The sequence below is a fragment of the Amblyraja radiata genome, chromosome 5 (assembly GCF_010909765.2).
Source record: "Amblyraja radiata isolate CabotCenter1 chromosome 5, sAmbRad1.1.pri, whole genome shotgun sequence".
Taxonomy (NCBI): Eukaryota; Metazoa; Chordata; class Chondrichthyes; order Rajiformes; family Rajidae; genus Amblyraja; species Amblyraja radiata.
The window spans coordinates 16,847,593-16,864,776 of record NC_045960.1 but is presented as its reverse complement, the minus strand read 5'-3'; the positions used below and the strand labels follow the sequence as shown (position 1 = coordinate 16,864,776).

Below are 17,184 nucleotides of genomic sequence, written 5' to 3'. Positions count from 1 at the left end.
ACCATTAAAACACCACAAGAATGTGAAAATTCCCCTCCGCCATCATGCAGGACAAGTTATTTTACCACGGTTTGTTTTTGAAGCTCACTTTGCGACCAGAACAACGTAAAAGCCCCTTTCTGATCGCCAGGGAGCCGTACACATGGACCGAACTTTCTGCCTATCTTCACCAATCGCTTTTAAAACTAATTCCTTTTTAAAACTCCTCCACCTATGAGAGGTTATTTTCCCCAGAAGAGTTTGCTCCTAATCTACTCTTGCCGCCTCCTCTCTTGCGGTACCAAACATCAGCATTCCCCCAATTTAGGATCTCAACTTGAGGATCAAACTTGCTCCATTCCATAACCGCTTGAAACTTACTGAATTGTGACCACTGTTTTTAAAGTGCTGCCCCACTGACTTCTCCAACCCTCCATCCAATTCCTGAGATAAGGTCAAAGACAGACCTGACTATTATCTTCTGAGGGACATTCATGGATGGAATCATAGGCATACAGCACGGAAACAGACCCTTTGGTCCAACTCATTCATGCCGACCAAGATGCCCCATCTAAGCTCGTTCAATTTTCCCACATTTGGCCCATAATCCCTCAAAATCTTTTCTGTCCATGTACCTGACCAAGATCATAGAACAAGAACAGTACAACACAGGGACAGGCCCTTCGGCCCACAATGTCCATGCCGAATATGATGCCAAGATAAACTAATCTTATCTGCCTGCACACGATTCATATCCTTCCATTCCCGAAGACAGACACAAAGTGCTAGAGGATCTCAGTGGGTCAGGCAAAAAAGGATGGGTGACGTTTCGGGTCGAAACCTTTCTTGAGCCTGAAGAATAGTTCTGACCCGACTCGTCACACCCCATTTTCTCCAGAGATGCTGCCTGACCCACTGAGTTCCTCCACCATTTTGTGTCTATCTTTGTTATAAATCTGCAGTTCCAACCTACACATCCTTCCATTGCCTGCATATCCAAGTGCCAATCTAAAAGCCTCTTAAACGCCACTTTCATATCTGACACCACCCCTTGCAGCACGTTCCAGGCACTCACCACCCTCTGCCCCGCAACCCCCCCCCCATAAACTGTGCCCCTCTCACCCTAAAGCTACTCAAACTGCTTCCTCAACCACCAATCACAGTGTGCTGGGCAGCCACAGATCAAATTTTATACATTCATAAAATAATTTCCATGAACTATTAAATATTACCGCTTGGGCACAAGTACAAGATCTGAACTGAAACTAATGGTTTGTGAAAATTAAAAATAGATGGCACTGATAGTTATAGTTATGCAGCGTAGAAACAGGCCCTTCGGCCCAACTTGCCCATGCCGACCAACATGCCCCATCTACTCTAGCCCTACCTGCCTGCGTTTGGCCCATAGCCTTCTAAACCTATCCTATCCATGCAACCTGTCCAAACGTTTCTTAAACATAGCAATAGTACCTACTACCTCCTACAGCAGCGTGTTCCATACACCCACCACCCTTTTTGTAAAGTTATCATCTCTCATATTAAATATTTACCCCTTCTCCTTAAACCTATGTCCTCTGGTTCTCAATTCCCCTTCTCTGGGCAAGATACTCTGCCCGATCTATTCCTCTCATGATTTTGTGCATCTCTATAAGATCACCCTTCATCCTCCTGCGCTCCAAGGAATAGTGTCCTGGCCTGCTCAACCTCTCCCTATAGCTCAGGTGCTCAAGTCCTGGCAACATCCTCGTAAAACTTCTCTGCACCCTTCCAGCTTGACAACGTCTTTTCTATAACATGGCGCCCAAAACCTGAACGCTCCAATTACTCTAAAAGTGGCCTCACCAACGTCTTATATAACTACAATATGACCCCCCAACTTCTATTCTCAATGCTCTGACTGATGAAGGCCGTCCTATATACCTGTGATGCCATCTACAAGGAACTATGTACCTGCACCCACAGCCTTCTGCTCTACAACATCCCTGATGCTTTAAGTTTAATCAGGAGTGAGTGTTAATTTGTGCTCGTGGCTGGTGCCACAGTGGGTGTTAATGAGCCCATCTATTAACAGACAATGGGTGCTTTAACCCAATGTTAGCCAAAAGGAAATGTGACCGATTCCTTCACCCGTGTCTCAGTACCTACCGTGAGGGACACCTCCTCCTAAAATGGTCAGATTAAAAAAAAGTAATTTAGATGTAGCACTGAGCTAAATCCATGCTGGTAACAAGATTCCAATACTTACAAAGATGAACTTACTTTTGGTGATCGTAAATTACATCAAGATTCAGAGTGTTTTATTGTCATATGTCCTGACAGGGACCAGGGAATCCTCTGAAATAACTTGCCCACCAAATTCTCTATTTATTTCAATCAATACGATATACCTACCTAAAAAATGTTTTAAAAATCTTGATTCTCAGATTACAAACTTTATCTGGGACTATAAAAACATAGAATTCATAAACGACATCTATGTAAACCCAAAGAAACGGGCGGATTGGCTTCTCCCCAATTTCTTATACTATTATTGGGCAATGAATATTAAAAATGTAATTTACTGGCTGGATAACGCATGCAAACAGGTAGACTGGTTTAATAATGGAGAGAGAGGATTGCCTCGCCTTTTAATATAGGCGCGATTCTTCTCTCCCCAACAAAGTTGAAGAACACACTATATGATAAAAAATCCGATTATTTACAGCACTCTACGAATCTGGAGACAAGTAAAATCAACTTTTTACATAAGAAATGTATCTCTTCTCTCACCAATAGTAATAAACCCTTCGTTCAAGCCATCTATTATAGATAACGTTTACTTATTGGGAAAGACTAGGAATTAAAAACTTGGAGATCTGTACGAGATGGGAACTCTTGTGTCATTTCAGGAATTACAGTTGAAATACCATCTGAAGGGTAATAATATTTCAGAAATATTCAAATTCGAGACTATTTGAAAAACATATACCCATGACTACCAAACTCTGCTGCCAGATTATTAGATGAATGTATGGAGTAGAAACTCAGAGTCAAACGAGTTAACATCATATTTGTATAACACTCCTTTTAAATATAGAAATCCCATCGTCAGAAGCAATTAGGAGAGACTGGGAAGAGGAACTTGGCCTAAAAATTCCAAAAGACAGATGGGAAGAAAATCTTTTATATATACACAACTGTTCGATTAAAGTAGACATACTTTAATTCAAATTAAACATTGCACAGACTCTACTATTCAAAGACTAAACTAAGATCTTTCCAAATGTATCTCCTATCTGTGACAAATGCTCCTTCAAGAAGCAACTATAACACATCCCTCGCCTCTTGTATTGGAAAGGAATTTTTGAAATTTTCTCAAAAACATTAAAAACAAAACTGGACCCCCACACGGAACTGATTATTCTCGGAACATCAGAAGCCTGCTCTGAGCTATCAATAGTTCAATGACGTTTCGTTAATTATGGCCTGATAACGGCGAAAAAACTAATACTTAAATTCTGGAAAAATACATCTGCCCCTACTCTTAAAATGTGGATTACAAACATATCTGAGACGCTACATCTTGAAAATATGAGACTTGTCTTAGCAGAAAAACCCAGAGCAGTTTTCGAAGACATGGACACCATTCATGGTTTATTACAAGGATAGTATGGTGCAACACAAGTTTTGGAATTAAAACGAATACGGGATTTGGTTGATGGGTGGAAGAGATACGAAACAGGTATATCATCGCTTTTTGTTTCCTTTCTGTTTTTGTCTTTTTATTTCTTTACATTCTTCTTATTTCTTTTACTGCACTCTTTGGCTACACCATTTCGTAGTCTAGGGTTCTTTCTTGCACATTCACTTTCTCTCACTCTTGCTTTTTCTCATTTCCTCATTCTCATCTTTAGCTAAAATTGCTGTACAATAATGTATTATGTCATATGCCGCGGTTTATACTTTTGTACACTGCTTCTAATAAAAATAAATATATAAAAAAACAATAATAATAAATAACTTGCCCACCACAGCTTTTCGCCTGGAGACATAGAACTGGTTCATGTTGGTGTGCAAAGAGAACAGACACAAAGGCTGGAGTAACTCAGCGGGTCAGGCAGCAGTCTGGAGAACATGGATAGTGACATTTCGGGTCGGTTCCCTTCTTACGACTAGACCCTCGACCCAAAACGTCATCTATCCATGTTCTCCAGAGAGGCGGCCTGACCCACTGAGTTACTCCAGTACTTTGTGTCTTTTTATGTGTAAACCAGCATCTGCAGTGCCTCATCCCCACTCTCAATGACAAAGCATCCCATCCAATATCTGACACACGGCTCCCTCCTAGAGCAAGGCAGAGGCCGGGGAATGTGTCAGCTATGTATTACATCCTCTTCAACATCTCCTCCTCAACTCTCTGCCCTCATTGTGGTGAGAAACCCCTGCACTGATGTCCCAGTGCACCAGAAACCAAACTATCCATTTGACTCCACCAGAGCCACATTACCTTCACATTTGTTTCTGCTTCAACTTTAATCGGGTTCTTCAAACCCAATAAAGTGTGGTTGACAGAAGTACAACAACAAAAAAAGATTAAACATCTAACAATATGCCGTTGTAAATTGCGTACAATATAATGTATCCATTACACCATCTGCAGGTATCGGCCACAGTATCTGACAATTTGGTAACATTTAAATGAGGATCTGATTTTAAATGAGCATTAAAATCAGATGCTCATTTTAATGTTACCGAAGATAGACACAAAAGGCAGGAGTAACTCAGAGGGACAAACAGCATCTCTGGAGAGAAGGAATGGGTGACGGTTTGGGTCTAGACTCTTCTTCTCTCCAGAGATGCTACCTGTCCCGCTGAGTTACTCCAACTTTTTGTGTCTATCTTTGGTTTAAACCAGCATCTGCAGTTCCTTCCTACACATTTTAATGTTACCATTCCAAATGCGCACCTGATTTATATCTAATGCTCATTTGGAATGATAAAATTCAAGTAGGCCAAGAAGGTCAAGTTTCTAGGCGTAAATGTCACCAAAGATCTGCTGGTGCTACCGCATAGACGTTCTGGGCAAGAAAGCACAGCACACCTCTACTTCCTCAGGTGATCAAGGAAAGTCAGCAGGTCTCCATACATGCTTACCAACTACTACAGCTGTATCCTAGAAAGCATGGCATCGGGAAGCATCGCAGCTTGGTAAGGCAACTACTCTGCCCGTGGCCACGAGAAAGTGCAGAGAGTTGTAAATGCAGCCCAGTCCATCACACAAGCCAGTCTCTCCCCCATCAACTCCATCAACATTTCACGCCAATAATCAAGGGTCACTCATACCCCAGTCACTTCTCTTCTCCCCTCTCCCATCAGGCAGAAGGTCATAGTCATACAGCAAAGAAACAAGCCCTCCGTCCCAACTTGCCAAAGTCAACCAAGATGCCCCATCTACACTAGTCCCACCTGCCCGTGTTTGGCCCACTTAGACACAAAATGCTGGAGTAACTCAGCGGGTGAGGCAGCATCTCTGGAGAGAAGGAATGGGCGACGTTTCGGGTCAAGACCCTTCTTCAGACTGATGTCAGGGGAGGGGCAGGACAAAGATAGAATGTCGGCAGAGAAAGTAAGACTGGTGGGAGAACTGGGAAGGGGATTGGGATGGGGAGAGAAAGCAAGGGCTATCTGAAGTTAGAGAAGTCAATGTTCATACCGCTGGGGTGTAAACTACCCAAGTGAAATATGAGGTGCTGTTCCTCCAATTTGCGCTGGGCCTCACTTTGATAATGGAGGAGGCCCAGGACAGAAAGGTTAGATTGGGAATGGGAGGGGGCATGGAAATGCTGAGCCACCAGGAGATCAGGTAAGTTAAGACGGACTGAGCGGAGTTGTTCAGCGAAACGATCGCCGAGCCTGCGCTTGGTCTCGCCGATGTAGAGTAGTTGACACCTGGAACAGTGGATACAGTAGATGAGGTTGGAGGAGGTGCAAGTGAACCTCTGCCTCACCTGGAAAGACTGTTTGGGTCCTTAGATGGAGTCGAGGGGGGAGTTAAAGGGACAGGTGTTGCATCTCCTGCGGTTGCAGGGGAAAGTACCTGGGGAGGGGGTGGTTTGGGTGGGAAGCGATGAGTTGACCAGGGAGTTTCGGCGGGAACGGTCTCTACGGAAAGCCGAAATGGGTGGAGATGGGAAGATGTGGCCAGTAGTGGGATCCCGTTGGGGGTGGCGAAGGTGTTGGAGGATTATATGTTGTATGTGACGGCTGATGGGGTGGAAGGTGAGGACAAGGGGGACTATGTCGTTGTGGGATATTGAGAAGACCCTACTGAGGGCCTCATCTATAATGGAAGAGGGGGACCCCCCTTTTCCTAAAGAATGAGGACATCTCCGATGCCCTGGTATGGAACGCCTCATCCTGGATGCAGATGAGGTGTCCCCTCTAAACCGTTCCTACATTTATACCTGTCCAAATGTCTTTCTAAATGTTGTTATAGTACCTGCCTCAACCACCCACTCTGGCAGCTCATTCCATGCACCCACCATCCTGTGTGAAAAAAATAACCCCTCGGATTCCTATTAAAGCCTTCTCCTCGGTGCACTGACCCAAACTATTCCCACATGATTCCCACCTCTAAAATAGTTCCACAAAACTACTGTAGAATCCCTGTCCTTTGACTAAATCCCGATCATCGTTTGCCCGCACACTAGCAACATATGACTGTGCAAGAGTCACAAGCGGACACTTACTAAGGGCTGCTTGGACAATGATGGGCTCGGACTCTTGAGACACTTCACTGACCCCGATGGCGTTAACAGCTTTCACGCGGAAAATGTACTTCTGCCCGTTGTTCAGGCCATGAACAACAAACCTAGGGGGAAGAAAGCAGAGAAAGATCAACAACGCAGTGCGGGAACTTTAAAAAGGCTGCCCTGGGACAGCCTTGGACAGTTAACGTGAAGCTCAGCCGTGGAGCGGCAGTCTGAGTAGTTAGTGAGTGGATTGGCTGGAAGTCTTGCATGTTCTTTAATCCGGACAAAATTACCAGAATTCCCTTCCAAAAGTCTGCCCGGAAATTTGGTGCCTAGGCCGGGTGAGGCGTTGATCTCGTCCTCATCGGGACCACCGCGGCCAATTGGCGGGTCAAATTTTCCCCCTGTGGCCCGACCAGAGTTCCACAGGTCTGTTCCCACCGCTGACTTCAGAGACCGACTTTGTGGGCCGGTATCTTGGCTTCCCCCGGTATCTAGGCAAACCATTCCGGTACCGTTCCACCAGGGAGGTTAAGCGGGCTAGGACTCTATTCCTTGGAGCGCAGGGGAATGAGAGGTGATCTTATAGAGGTGTACAAAATCAAGAGAGGAAACGATCAGGTGAATGCACAGAATCTCTTCCCAGAGTAGGGGAATCAAGAACCAGAGGACATAGGTTTAGTGTGAGCGGGGAGGTAATATTTAATAGGAACCTGAGGGGTAACTTTTTCACACAAAAGGTGGTTGGTGTATGGAACGAGCTGCCAAGGAGGTAGTTGAGGCAGGTACTATGGCAACGTTTAAGAAACATGTTGAGTTTCTTAAACTCTAACTGTTTCTCTCATGGATAGGACAGGTTTTGTGGGATATGGGCCAAATACAAGCAGGTGGGACTAGTGTAGATGGGACATGTTGGTCAGTGTGGGTAGGTTGGGATGAAGGGCCTGTTTCCACACTCTGTGACTCCTCTCGGAGGGTGCAACCTCTGTTGGTACAACAAAAAGTAGAGTCCGGCAAGGCTGTGTACTCAAACGTGCCAGAGAATCAGTATTAATTAAAGGCAAGGATTGGTAAGAATGACACAAAAAGCTGGAGTTACTCAGCTGGTCAGGCAGCATCTCTGAAGAAAAGGAATAAGTGACACTTCCAGTCGAGACCCTTCTTTAGGCTGAGAGTCAGAGCAACAGGTGTCCTAAACTTTCTGAGGCGCAACTTTCATCCTTGTTCAACTTCTGTCAAGGAGAAGCTATACTTCACCCTCGTTAGACCTCATTTGGACTACGCAGTTGCAGCGTGGGACCCATACACAAATAGAAACATTCCTTCCATCGAACGTGTCCAAAGACAGGCAGCTCGATTTGTTACTAACACCAATGAGAGAGAAGCGAGTGTCACCAAACTTCTGAATTCTCTGGGGTGGAACCCTCTCCAAGACAGACGTGAAGCTCACCGTTTGACCTGTTTTTACAAAATGTTAAATGGTCAGCTCGACATAGATTACAAGACCTACATCAAACTCAAACCAATTAGGAGCAGACGAGGGCATTCGATCCAATTTGTGGTCCCAGCTACAAAGGCAGATGTGTACAGCAATTCGTTCTTCCCACGCACAATTAAAGCATGGAATAATCTCCACCCAACTATAGTTACCCAACCAGATGCAACTAAATTTAAAGTAGCTCTTTCTTCCCAATAACCCTTTCTGGCTTAAGCCCTCCCTTCACCACCTCCAGTTTAAATTCCATTTGGAATATTTTGGAGGACCAAGAAACCAAGAACCAAGAGAGGGAAGCGAGAGATATAGAAGGTGATTTAGAGAGATATAGAACAATGGAATGAAAGATATGCAAAAAAGGAATGATGATCATGGAAAGGTGGAGCTCACAAAGGTCCATTGTTGGCTGTGGGCTAAGTGATAACAAGTTAAGAGTGACCTTGTGTATTTCACGGGCTTGTGGTTGCAGGGTTGCCAGTCATCGGTTCCCAGCAGGCAGGAATCGATGTAGTAGCCGATGAGTTCACTAGCGTTCTTCGGAGCCATCCACTGCACCACCACCGAATGCTTTGTGTTCCTCGCACACCGAACGGCCCCGGGTGGAGATGGAATCTCTGAAAAAGGTTAAAAACAAAATAGAGCACAAACATCAAAGAAAGGTCACTTTCAAATGGGTTATAAAAAAGTACTGGATTAACTCAGAGAGTCAGGCAGCATCTATGGAGAACGTGGATGACCTAAAACGTCACCTTCCTGACCCCAAACGCCACCTGTCCATGGAAGGATCCAGGCCCAAAGATTGGCACGGTGTTAGAGTTGCTGCCTCACAGCGCCAAAGACCCGGGTTCGATCCTGACTATGGGTGCTATATGTATCGAGTTTGTACGTTCTCCTAGTGACCATAAGCTTTTTTTTTCCAGGAGCTCCGGTTTCCAGTTTGGGTGGCTTGGTAAAATTGTAAATTGTCCATAGTGGGTGTAGGATGATGTTAATGTCCGGGAATCGCTGGTCGGCGCGGACATGGTGGGCCAAAGGGCCTGTTTCCGCGCTATATCTCTAAACTAAACTGAACAAAACATCACCTATCCTTAGAAGGGTCCTGACCTGAAACGTCGCCTATCCATTGAAGGGCTCCTACCCGAAATGTTGCCTATCCATATTCTCCAATGGGTCAGGGTTCACAGGATCTTTGAACCCGCTGAGTTACTGAGTTACAGATGCTAGTTTACAGATACTTTTGTAAACTAGCATCTGCAATTTCTTGTGTCTACACTAAGCACAGAATTCTAGGTTAGAATAGGAAGAGTGTGACATATTTGTATTAAAAGGTGACATTAGACGTTGTGAGATGTAACTGAAAAATGCAATAATCATTCTTTGATAAAACGCTGGAAAATTTCACTTCTTCTCATCAACCATCCACCAAAAGGACTCAGTGCTGGATTGTGTCGGAGGTTCATCAATGAGTTATTTCAAGACAGAAGGTAGACAAAAATGCTGGAGAAACTCAGCGGGTGAGGCAGCGTCTATGGTGTGAAGGAATAGGCGACGTTTCGGTTCGAGACCCATCTTCAGACTGATGTGGGGGGGGGGGGGAAAAGAAACACTCCAGCGGTATGAACATTGACTTCTCCAATTTCAGGTAGTCCTTGCTTTCTCCCTCCTTCCCCTCCCCTTCCCAGCTCTCCCACAGCCTACTGTCTCCGCCTCTTCCTTTCTTTTTCCCACGCCCCCCACCCCCACATCAATCTGAAAAAGGGTCTCGACCCCAAACGTCGCCTATTCCTTCACTCCATAGATGCTGCCTCACCCGCTGAGTTTCTCCAGCATTTCAAGAGTTCAAGAGTTCAAGAGTCATTTATTATCACATGCACTAATTGGTACATTTTTGTCTACCTTCGATTTTTCCAGCATCTGCAGTTCTTTCTTAAATATTTCAAGACAGAGTTTAGTTTGGTTTAGTTTAGAGATACAGTATTAGAAACAGGCGAGACCACTCCGATCATCGATCTCCCGGTCCCACTAGTTCTATGTTAACCCACTTTCTCATCCACTAATTCCTGATATGAGTGTGAGATATATTCTGTAGGACACACAAGAGATAAAGCTAGCAACGAGCGATCTTGAATGAAATGTGACTGCATACTGAAGATAAACAATTACCAATGTGATCCTGAACCAGGATGGGCTCGGTGACCTCTGACGACTGGCTCATTCCAAACTTGTTCACTGCAAAGACACGGAATTCATAGGATTTTCCTTCGGCCAGGTCAAATATAGCAAGACGTGGTGAGCTTGCCGCGATCTCCACGTTGACCCTTTGCCAGGAGGTGGTGCCAGCCATTGTCTAAAAGGGAAACGAGGACCATCGTGAAAATTTGTCTGGTTACACGCTTAAATGTTTGGGCAGATCTGTGGTGCAGCGGTAGAGTTGCTGTGAGGCATATCAATGCTGTTAAGGGTCCTGCCATTAACTGTAACTCTCCCTTTACATTCGACTTTCTAAAATGCAGCATCTCACCTCACTTGCTCTGATTAAACTCTAGCTGCCATTTCTCTGCCCGTTTCTACAGCTGGTCTCTATCGCGCTGTATGCTTTGACACCCGTCTGTGCCTCCAGCAATCTTGGTATTGTCTGCAATCTTACTAACCAATCGGGGTCAGCGCAGTGGCGCAGCGGTAGAGTTGCTGCCTCACAGCGCCAGAGACCCGGGTGCCACCCTGACTACGGGTGCTGTCTTTATGGAGTCTGTACCTTCTCACCATGACCGCAGGGGTTTTCTCCGGATGCTCCGGTTTCCTCTCGCATTCCAATGACGTGCAGGTTTGTAGGTCAATTGGCTTCGGTAAACTGTAAATTGTCCCTAGTGCGTAGGATAGTGCTAGTGTATGGGGTGATCACTGATCGGCGTGGGCTCGGTGGGCCGAAGGTCCTGTTTCCTTACTGTATCTCTAAAGACTAAAGGGTGTTTTATGACTAGAGATCTTTTAAGTTATACTTTAGATTAGAGATACAGCGTAGAAATGGGCCCTTCGGCCCACCGAATCTGCTCTGACTAGAAAGCACCCATACACTGGTTCCATCCTACACCCAAGGGACAATTTACAGAAGCGGATTAACCTACAAGCATGCACGTCTTTGGAGTGTGGAAGGAAACTGGAGCACCCGGAGAAAACTAACACTGTCACAGGGGAAACATACAAACTCCGTTCAGACAGCACCCGTATTCAGGATAGAACCCGGGACTCTGGCACGGTGAGCCAGCATCTCGACCAATGCGCCACTGTGCTGCCCCAGATCATGAGTTGGTTTGCCAACAATATAGGGGTTATTCAGGAGAATTGCTTGCAAGGAACCTAAAGAATATGCAAGTTATCAATGTTATCATTTGTTTCTTGTGATTTCTTTCCCCTGTCGCTAACAAAAACTGACAGCTTGATGCCTTATAAGGAGAACAATTTCACCGTATGTGAATCGAACCTACAGAAGATAAAATATTAAAGCAAGGAAACAGGCCTTTGACCCACCAGGTCCGCACCCACCCATTTTACACTCTTCCTACATGAATCCCACAAATGTATTACATCCATGGAGAGAAAATGGGGAGTAAAGTATTAGGTTCAAGCAGTGCTTTTGTTCCTCGATCTACTGCTGAAACAATGCAGTATGGTCCCGCTGTTGCCTTGAGCTGCAACGCTTTGTGTTGTTAACTAGTTGTGATGACTATGTTCCCTTTTCCTCAATCTCGCACAGAGTAAACAGCAGTGAAGAGGCCGTTCGGCCCATCCAGAACATGCCAGTCCATCTGGGCTTAATTTTATCCTTGCTTATGTGAATAGCTAATGGACATAGGTTAGGCAGCGTCTCTGGAGTGGGACTCTTTTTCAGGCTGCCTGACCCGCTGTAGAAGGTCGTTTATGAATGGCCCTGATTGATCCTGGTCTTTCCTCACCTCCATCTCTTCATCTCCCATCTTTTTTCCTCCATACCTTTTCAACGTAGTACTTGAGCGTCTCCCTGCCTCGGGGATCTGGGGGCTCCCAGCTGAGCACAATGTAGTTCTTGCAGGTCTCGGCAGCATGGACATTTGTGGGGGACCCTGGTATCTTCACATCCGCTGTCGAAGAGGGAGGGAGAGGAAGAGGGAGGGAGACAGAGAGAGAGAAACAGGGCACTGTTATTAACATTCTACCCAGGTACAGTCTGGGTGAGGTCTGCCATATGATTTTACCCAGATAGTAGGCAAAAACAAAGAATGTCACTCTACCTAGAATTTATGAACCAGAGGACATAGGTTTAAGGTGAGGGGGAGTGGGGGGAGGTAAAGATTTAACAGGAATCTGAGGGGGTAAAATTTTCACACAAAGTGTGGTGGGTGTATGGAACAAGCTACCAGAGGAGATAGTTGAGGCAGGGACTATCACAATGTTCAAGAAACAATTAGACAGGTACATGGATAAGAAAGGTTCAAAGTGATATGGGCCAAACGCAGGCTGGTGGGACTAGTGTAGATGGGGTATGTTGGCCAGTGACAGCAAGTTAGGCCGAAGGGCCCGTTTCCACGCTCTGACTCCATTTGACAATAAAGTATCATGAATCATTGGAAGACCAAGAAAGATTAAGTGCATGGGAGCAAAAGCACCATCTCCAAAGAAACACTGCTGCTGCAGTGGAAGAAGATTTAGTCTTTAGGCTTTAGAGATACAGCGGGGACTTTAGAGATACTGCCGACCTGCGATCATCCTCTCTACTAGCACTATCCTACAAACTAGGGACAATTCATAATTTAAACCAAAGCCAATTAACCTAGAAAACCTGCACGTCATTTGGAGTGTGGGAGGAAACCGGAGCACCTGGAGAAAACCCGCGTGATCACAGGGAAAACGTATGGACTCCGTACAGACAGCACCCATAATCAGGATCGCACCCGGGTCTCTGGCGCTGTGAGGCAGCAACTCTACCTCTGCGCCACCGTGCCACCCTGAATCTCTGCTACTCAGTTTGTGGATTAAGGGTTTCTTTGCCAGAGTATTGTGGAATTTGATCATGGGGGCAAGATAAAACCCACAGCCCTGGAGCTCGATCAGCTGCACTACCCTTTACATGTTGGGAGAAATGTTAACTTTAAATTCCAGCCAGCAGCTTGTCTTCCAACTCTCATTCATTTTATTTCCACGTGTTGCAGTGATAACAAACGTAGCTGGATACAAGGCTGGCCACTGACTATTCTCTGTGTTTTACATTGACATCAAGCTAAAATGTAAAAGAATGGTTAAGTTCTACAATACACTGGCAAAGGAAAGGTTAATCCTCACACTGAGAAGCAGAGATTCAGGGCAGCACAGCGGTAGAGTTGCTGCCTCACAGCGCCAAGACCCAGGTTCGATCCTGACTACGGGTGCTGTCTGTATGAAGTTTGTACGTTCTCCCTGTGATCTGCGTGGGTTTTCCCCGGATGCTCCGATTTCCTCCCACACTCCAAATACGTGCAGGTTTGCAAATTAATTGACTTCTGTAAATTGTAATCCTAGTGTGTAGGATAGTGCTAGCTATGGGGGTGATCGCTGGTCAGCACGGACTCAGTGGGCCGACGGGCCTGTTTCAGCGTTGTATCTCCAAAGTCTAAAGTTTAAAGATTCATGTGATCACACAACATTCATGCACAGTTACACAACATTTCCTGCAATGTACAGGTAAAACGCACACAAAAATAATATTTGGAATGGGACTTACCTTCCAGGTCGTCCTGGGAAATAACAATCTGTCTGCTTGCATCAAAATGAATGGCTAAGAAAAGAAACAACAAAATATAAAGAAGAAAGTCTGAAGAAGGGTCTCGACCCGAAACGTCACCTATTCCTTCCCTCCAGAGATGCTGTCTGACCCACTGAGTTACTCCAGCTCTTTGTGTCTATCTTCAAAATATAAAGGTTGTTCAGTAACGAACAAGAAGCAAAAATAATCAAGAACCTCTACAACAGAGACAAATAAACAAAATGGCTGTACAAAATTCCAATGGTATTCTTGGTTTCTTACATTTACAAAAGTCTTTTGATTTTCCTATAATGTACCAAGGACAGTACTTTTCCCGTTCGTGACCAGGCGTAGCTCTGGAGACGAGGTACAGAAGAGGAAAGTGAACAGCAAATTCCCGACCCGACACTGGGGCGGCACGGTGGTGCAGCGGTAGAGTTGCTGCCTCACGGTGTCAGAAACCCGGGTTCAATCCTGACTACTGGTGCTGTCTGTGCAGAGTTTCCACGTGCTCCCTGTGACTGCGTGGGTTTTCTCCAGGTGCTTCGGTTTCCCCCCACATTCCAAAGACGTGCAGGTTTATACTTTAATTGGCCTCTGTAGAATTGCCCCTAGTGTGTAGGAAATGGGTGAGAAAGTGGGATGACTGAGATGAAAGTCGATCATCGGGAGATGATGATTTACTTTGTACATCCTGTGTTCCATTACCAGCACGGGGGAAAGTTTGTGGACCTAGAGACAGAGTGTCATAGAGTTCTCGAGATGTATGGCATGGAAACAGTCCCTTTGGCCCAACTTGCCCATGCCGACCAACATGCTCCATCAACACGAGTCACACCTGCCAGCGTTTGGCCCATATCCCCCTAAACTTTTCGTTTTAGTTTAGTTTAGTGATACCTTGTGGAAACAGGCCCACTGGCTCACCGAGACCATGTCAACCAGCGATCACCATGCACACATAAAGGGCAATTTACAGAAGCCAATCAACCTACAAACCTGCACATCGTTGGGATGTGGGAGGAAACCGGAGCACCCGGAGAAAACCGTCGAGGTCACAGGAAGAACTTACAAACCCCTTACAGACAGCACCCGTAGTCAGGATCGATCCGGGGTCCCTGGTGCTCTACCGCTGCGCCACTCTGCTGCCTTTTCCTGTCCATGTACCTGTCCAAATGTCTCCAAAGGACATCACTCTGTAGTTCTTATAGAGCCAGTGTCTGGGATACTTCAGACCCAGACTACATTCTCTAACTTCAAGTAACGCTTGCATCCCTTCTCCCTCAGTCCTTCCCTCACCCCAGTCATCGTACTAGTTTCAGTCATCCTGTTGTGTTTCACTGTCTCCATAACTCATTATCACCCAGCCCACAGCCAACAATGGACCATTGTGGGCTCCACCTTTCCTTGATCATTGTTACTTTTTGCATATCTTTCATTCATTTGTTCCATGTACCTTCTATATCTCATTTCCCTTTCCCCAGACTCTCAGCCTGAAGAAGGGCCTCGAGCCAAAACGTTACCTACTCCTTCTCTCCAAAGATGCTGCCTGACCCGCTGTGTGTCCCACTTCGGTGTAAGCCAGCATCTGCAGTTCCTTCCCACGCTACTTTGTTCATGCTCCTGACTGAGATGAGATAAAGTCCAGCATTAACATTGTCCGTAAACGCGAGGTACTCACTCTGCAGCCTTGCAAAGTCAGCGGGGTCAAAGGCCGTCACGGCATCCGTCACCCTGGAGGGTTTGCTGATCCCACACTTGTTGACAGCTCGCACACGGAAGATGTAGGAACGCCCCTCAAACAGGCCAGTCACCGGATACTTGCAGATTTTAACCGGGGAGTCGTTACACTGGATCCAGTTGTCCGAGTCAACTTCACGTCTGCAAAAACAAGGAGAAGGTTCTCCGGTAATTTTACCACAGACACGGACACCCTCATCCTGCTCCAGGAAGATCTGGAGAGGAAAGCTACCGTTAACTCTGACAGCAACGTGACATCTTTGGGTAAACGCAAAGCGCAGGAATAACTCAGCGGGTCTGGCAGCATCTCTGGAGAACATGGATAGACGACGTTTCATAAGGTCATAAGGTCAGAAGTGAAAGGAGCGCAATTAGGCCATTCGGCCCATCAAGTCTACTCTGCCATTCAATCATGGCTGATCTATCTCTCCCTCCTAACCCCATTCTCCTGCCTTCTCCCCATAACCACTGATACCCGTACTAATCAAGAATCTACAATATCTATCTCGGCCTTAAAAATATCCATTGACTTGGCCTCCACAGCCTTCTGTGGCAAAGAATTCCACAGATTCTCCACATTTTCGAGCTGGGAACCCTTCTTCAGGCTGTGAACCTGCATCTGCGGTACCCTGATTTTCTAATCAGAGACCCACATGACCCCGGCCACTCTCTCATTTCACTCCTACAATGGGGAGATAGTATAGGAGCCTGAAACCCATGATCACCAAGTTCAAGAATAGGTGCTTCCCAACAACCATCATCTCTTGAATAGGGGCAGCACAGTGGAACAGCGGTAGAGTTACTGATTCACCAGGTTAATTCCCGGGATGGTGGGACTCACATATGATGAAAAAATGGATCGACTGGGCTTATATCCACTGGAATTTAGAAGGATGAGAGGCGCTCATAGAAACATATAAAATTCTTAAGGGATTGGACAGGCTAGATGCAGGAAAAATATTCCCCATGTTGCAGGAGTCCAGAACCAAGGGTCACAGTTTAAGAATAAGGGGTAGGCCATTTAGGACTGAGATGAGGAAAGCTTTTTCAGCCAGAGAGTTGTGAATCTGTGGAATTCTCTGCCACAGAAAGCAGTGGAGGCCAATTCAATAGATGTTTTCAAGAGAAAGTTAGATATAGTTCTTAAGGCTAACAGAATCAAGGGATATGGGGAGAAGGCAGGAACCTGGCACTGATTCTGGATGATCAGCCATGATCATATTGAATGGCGGTGCTGGATTGAAGGGCCAAATGGCCTACTCCTGCACCTATTTTCTATGTTTCTATATTTTTTACTGCCTCACCGCGCCAGAGACTCAGGTTCGATCCTGACTACGGGTGCTGTCAGTACGGAGTTTGTGCGTTCTCACCATGACCTGCGTGGGTTTTCACTGAGATTTTCAGTTTCCTCCCACTTTCTGAAGATGTTCAGGTTTGTAGGTTAATTGGCTTGGTATAAAAATATGAATGAAAAATTGTCCTTACTA

At 45.7% G+C, this 17,184-nt stretch overlaps 1 protein-coding gene across 1 annotated transcript in view; it reads right to left on the bottom strand.

The window, feature by feature from the left end:
* myom2 (myomesin 2) overlaps window positions 1-17,184 on the bottom strand; it is a 115,418-nt gene that overhangs the window by 34,631 nt on the left and 63,603 nt on the right. Inside the window, 6 exon segments of the mRNA XM_033020675.1 lie at window positions 6,708-6,829; window positions 8,645-8,819; window positions 10,369-10,552; window positions 12,196-12,323; window positions 13,940-13,993; window positions 15,639-15,838. Coding sequence (XP_032876566.1) covers window positions 6,708-6,829; window positions 8,645-8,819; window positions 10,369-10,552; window positions 12,196-12,323; window positions 13,940-13,993; window positions 15,639-15,838 — 863 coding nt within the window.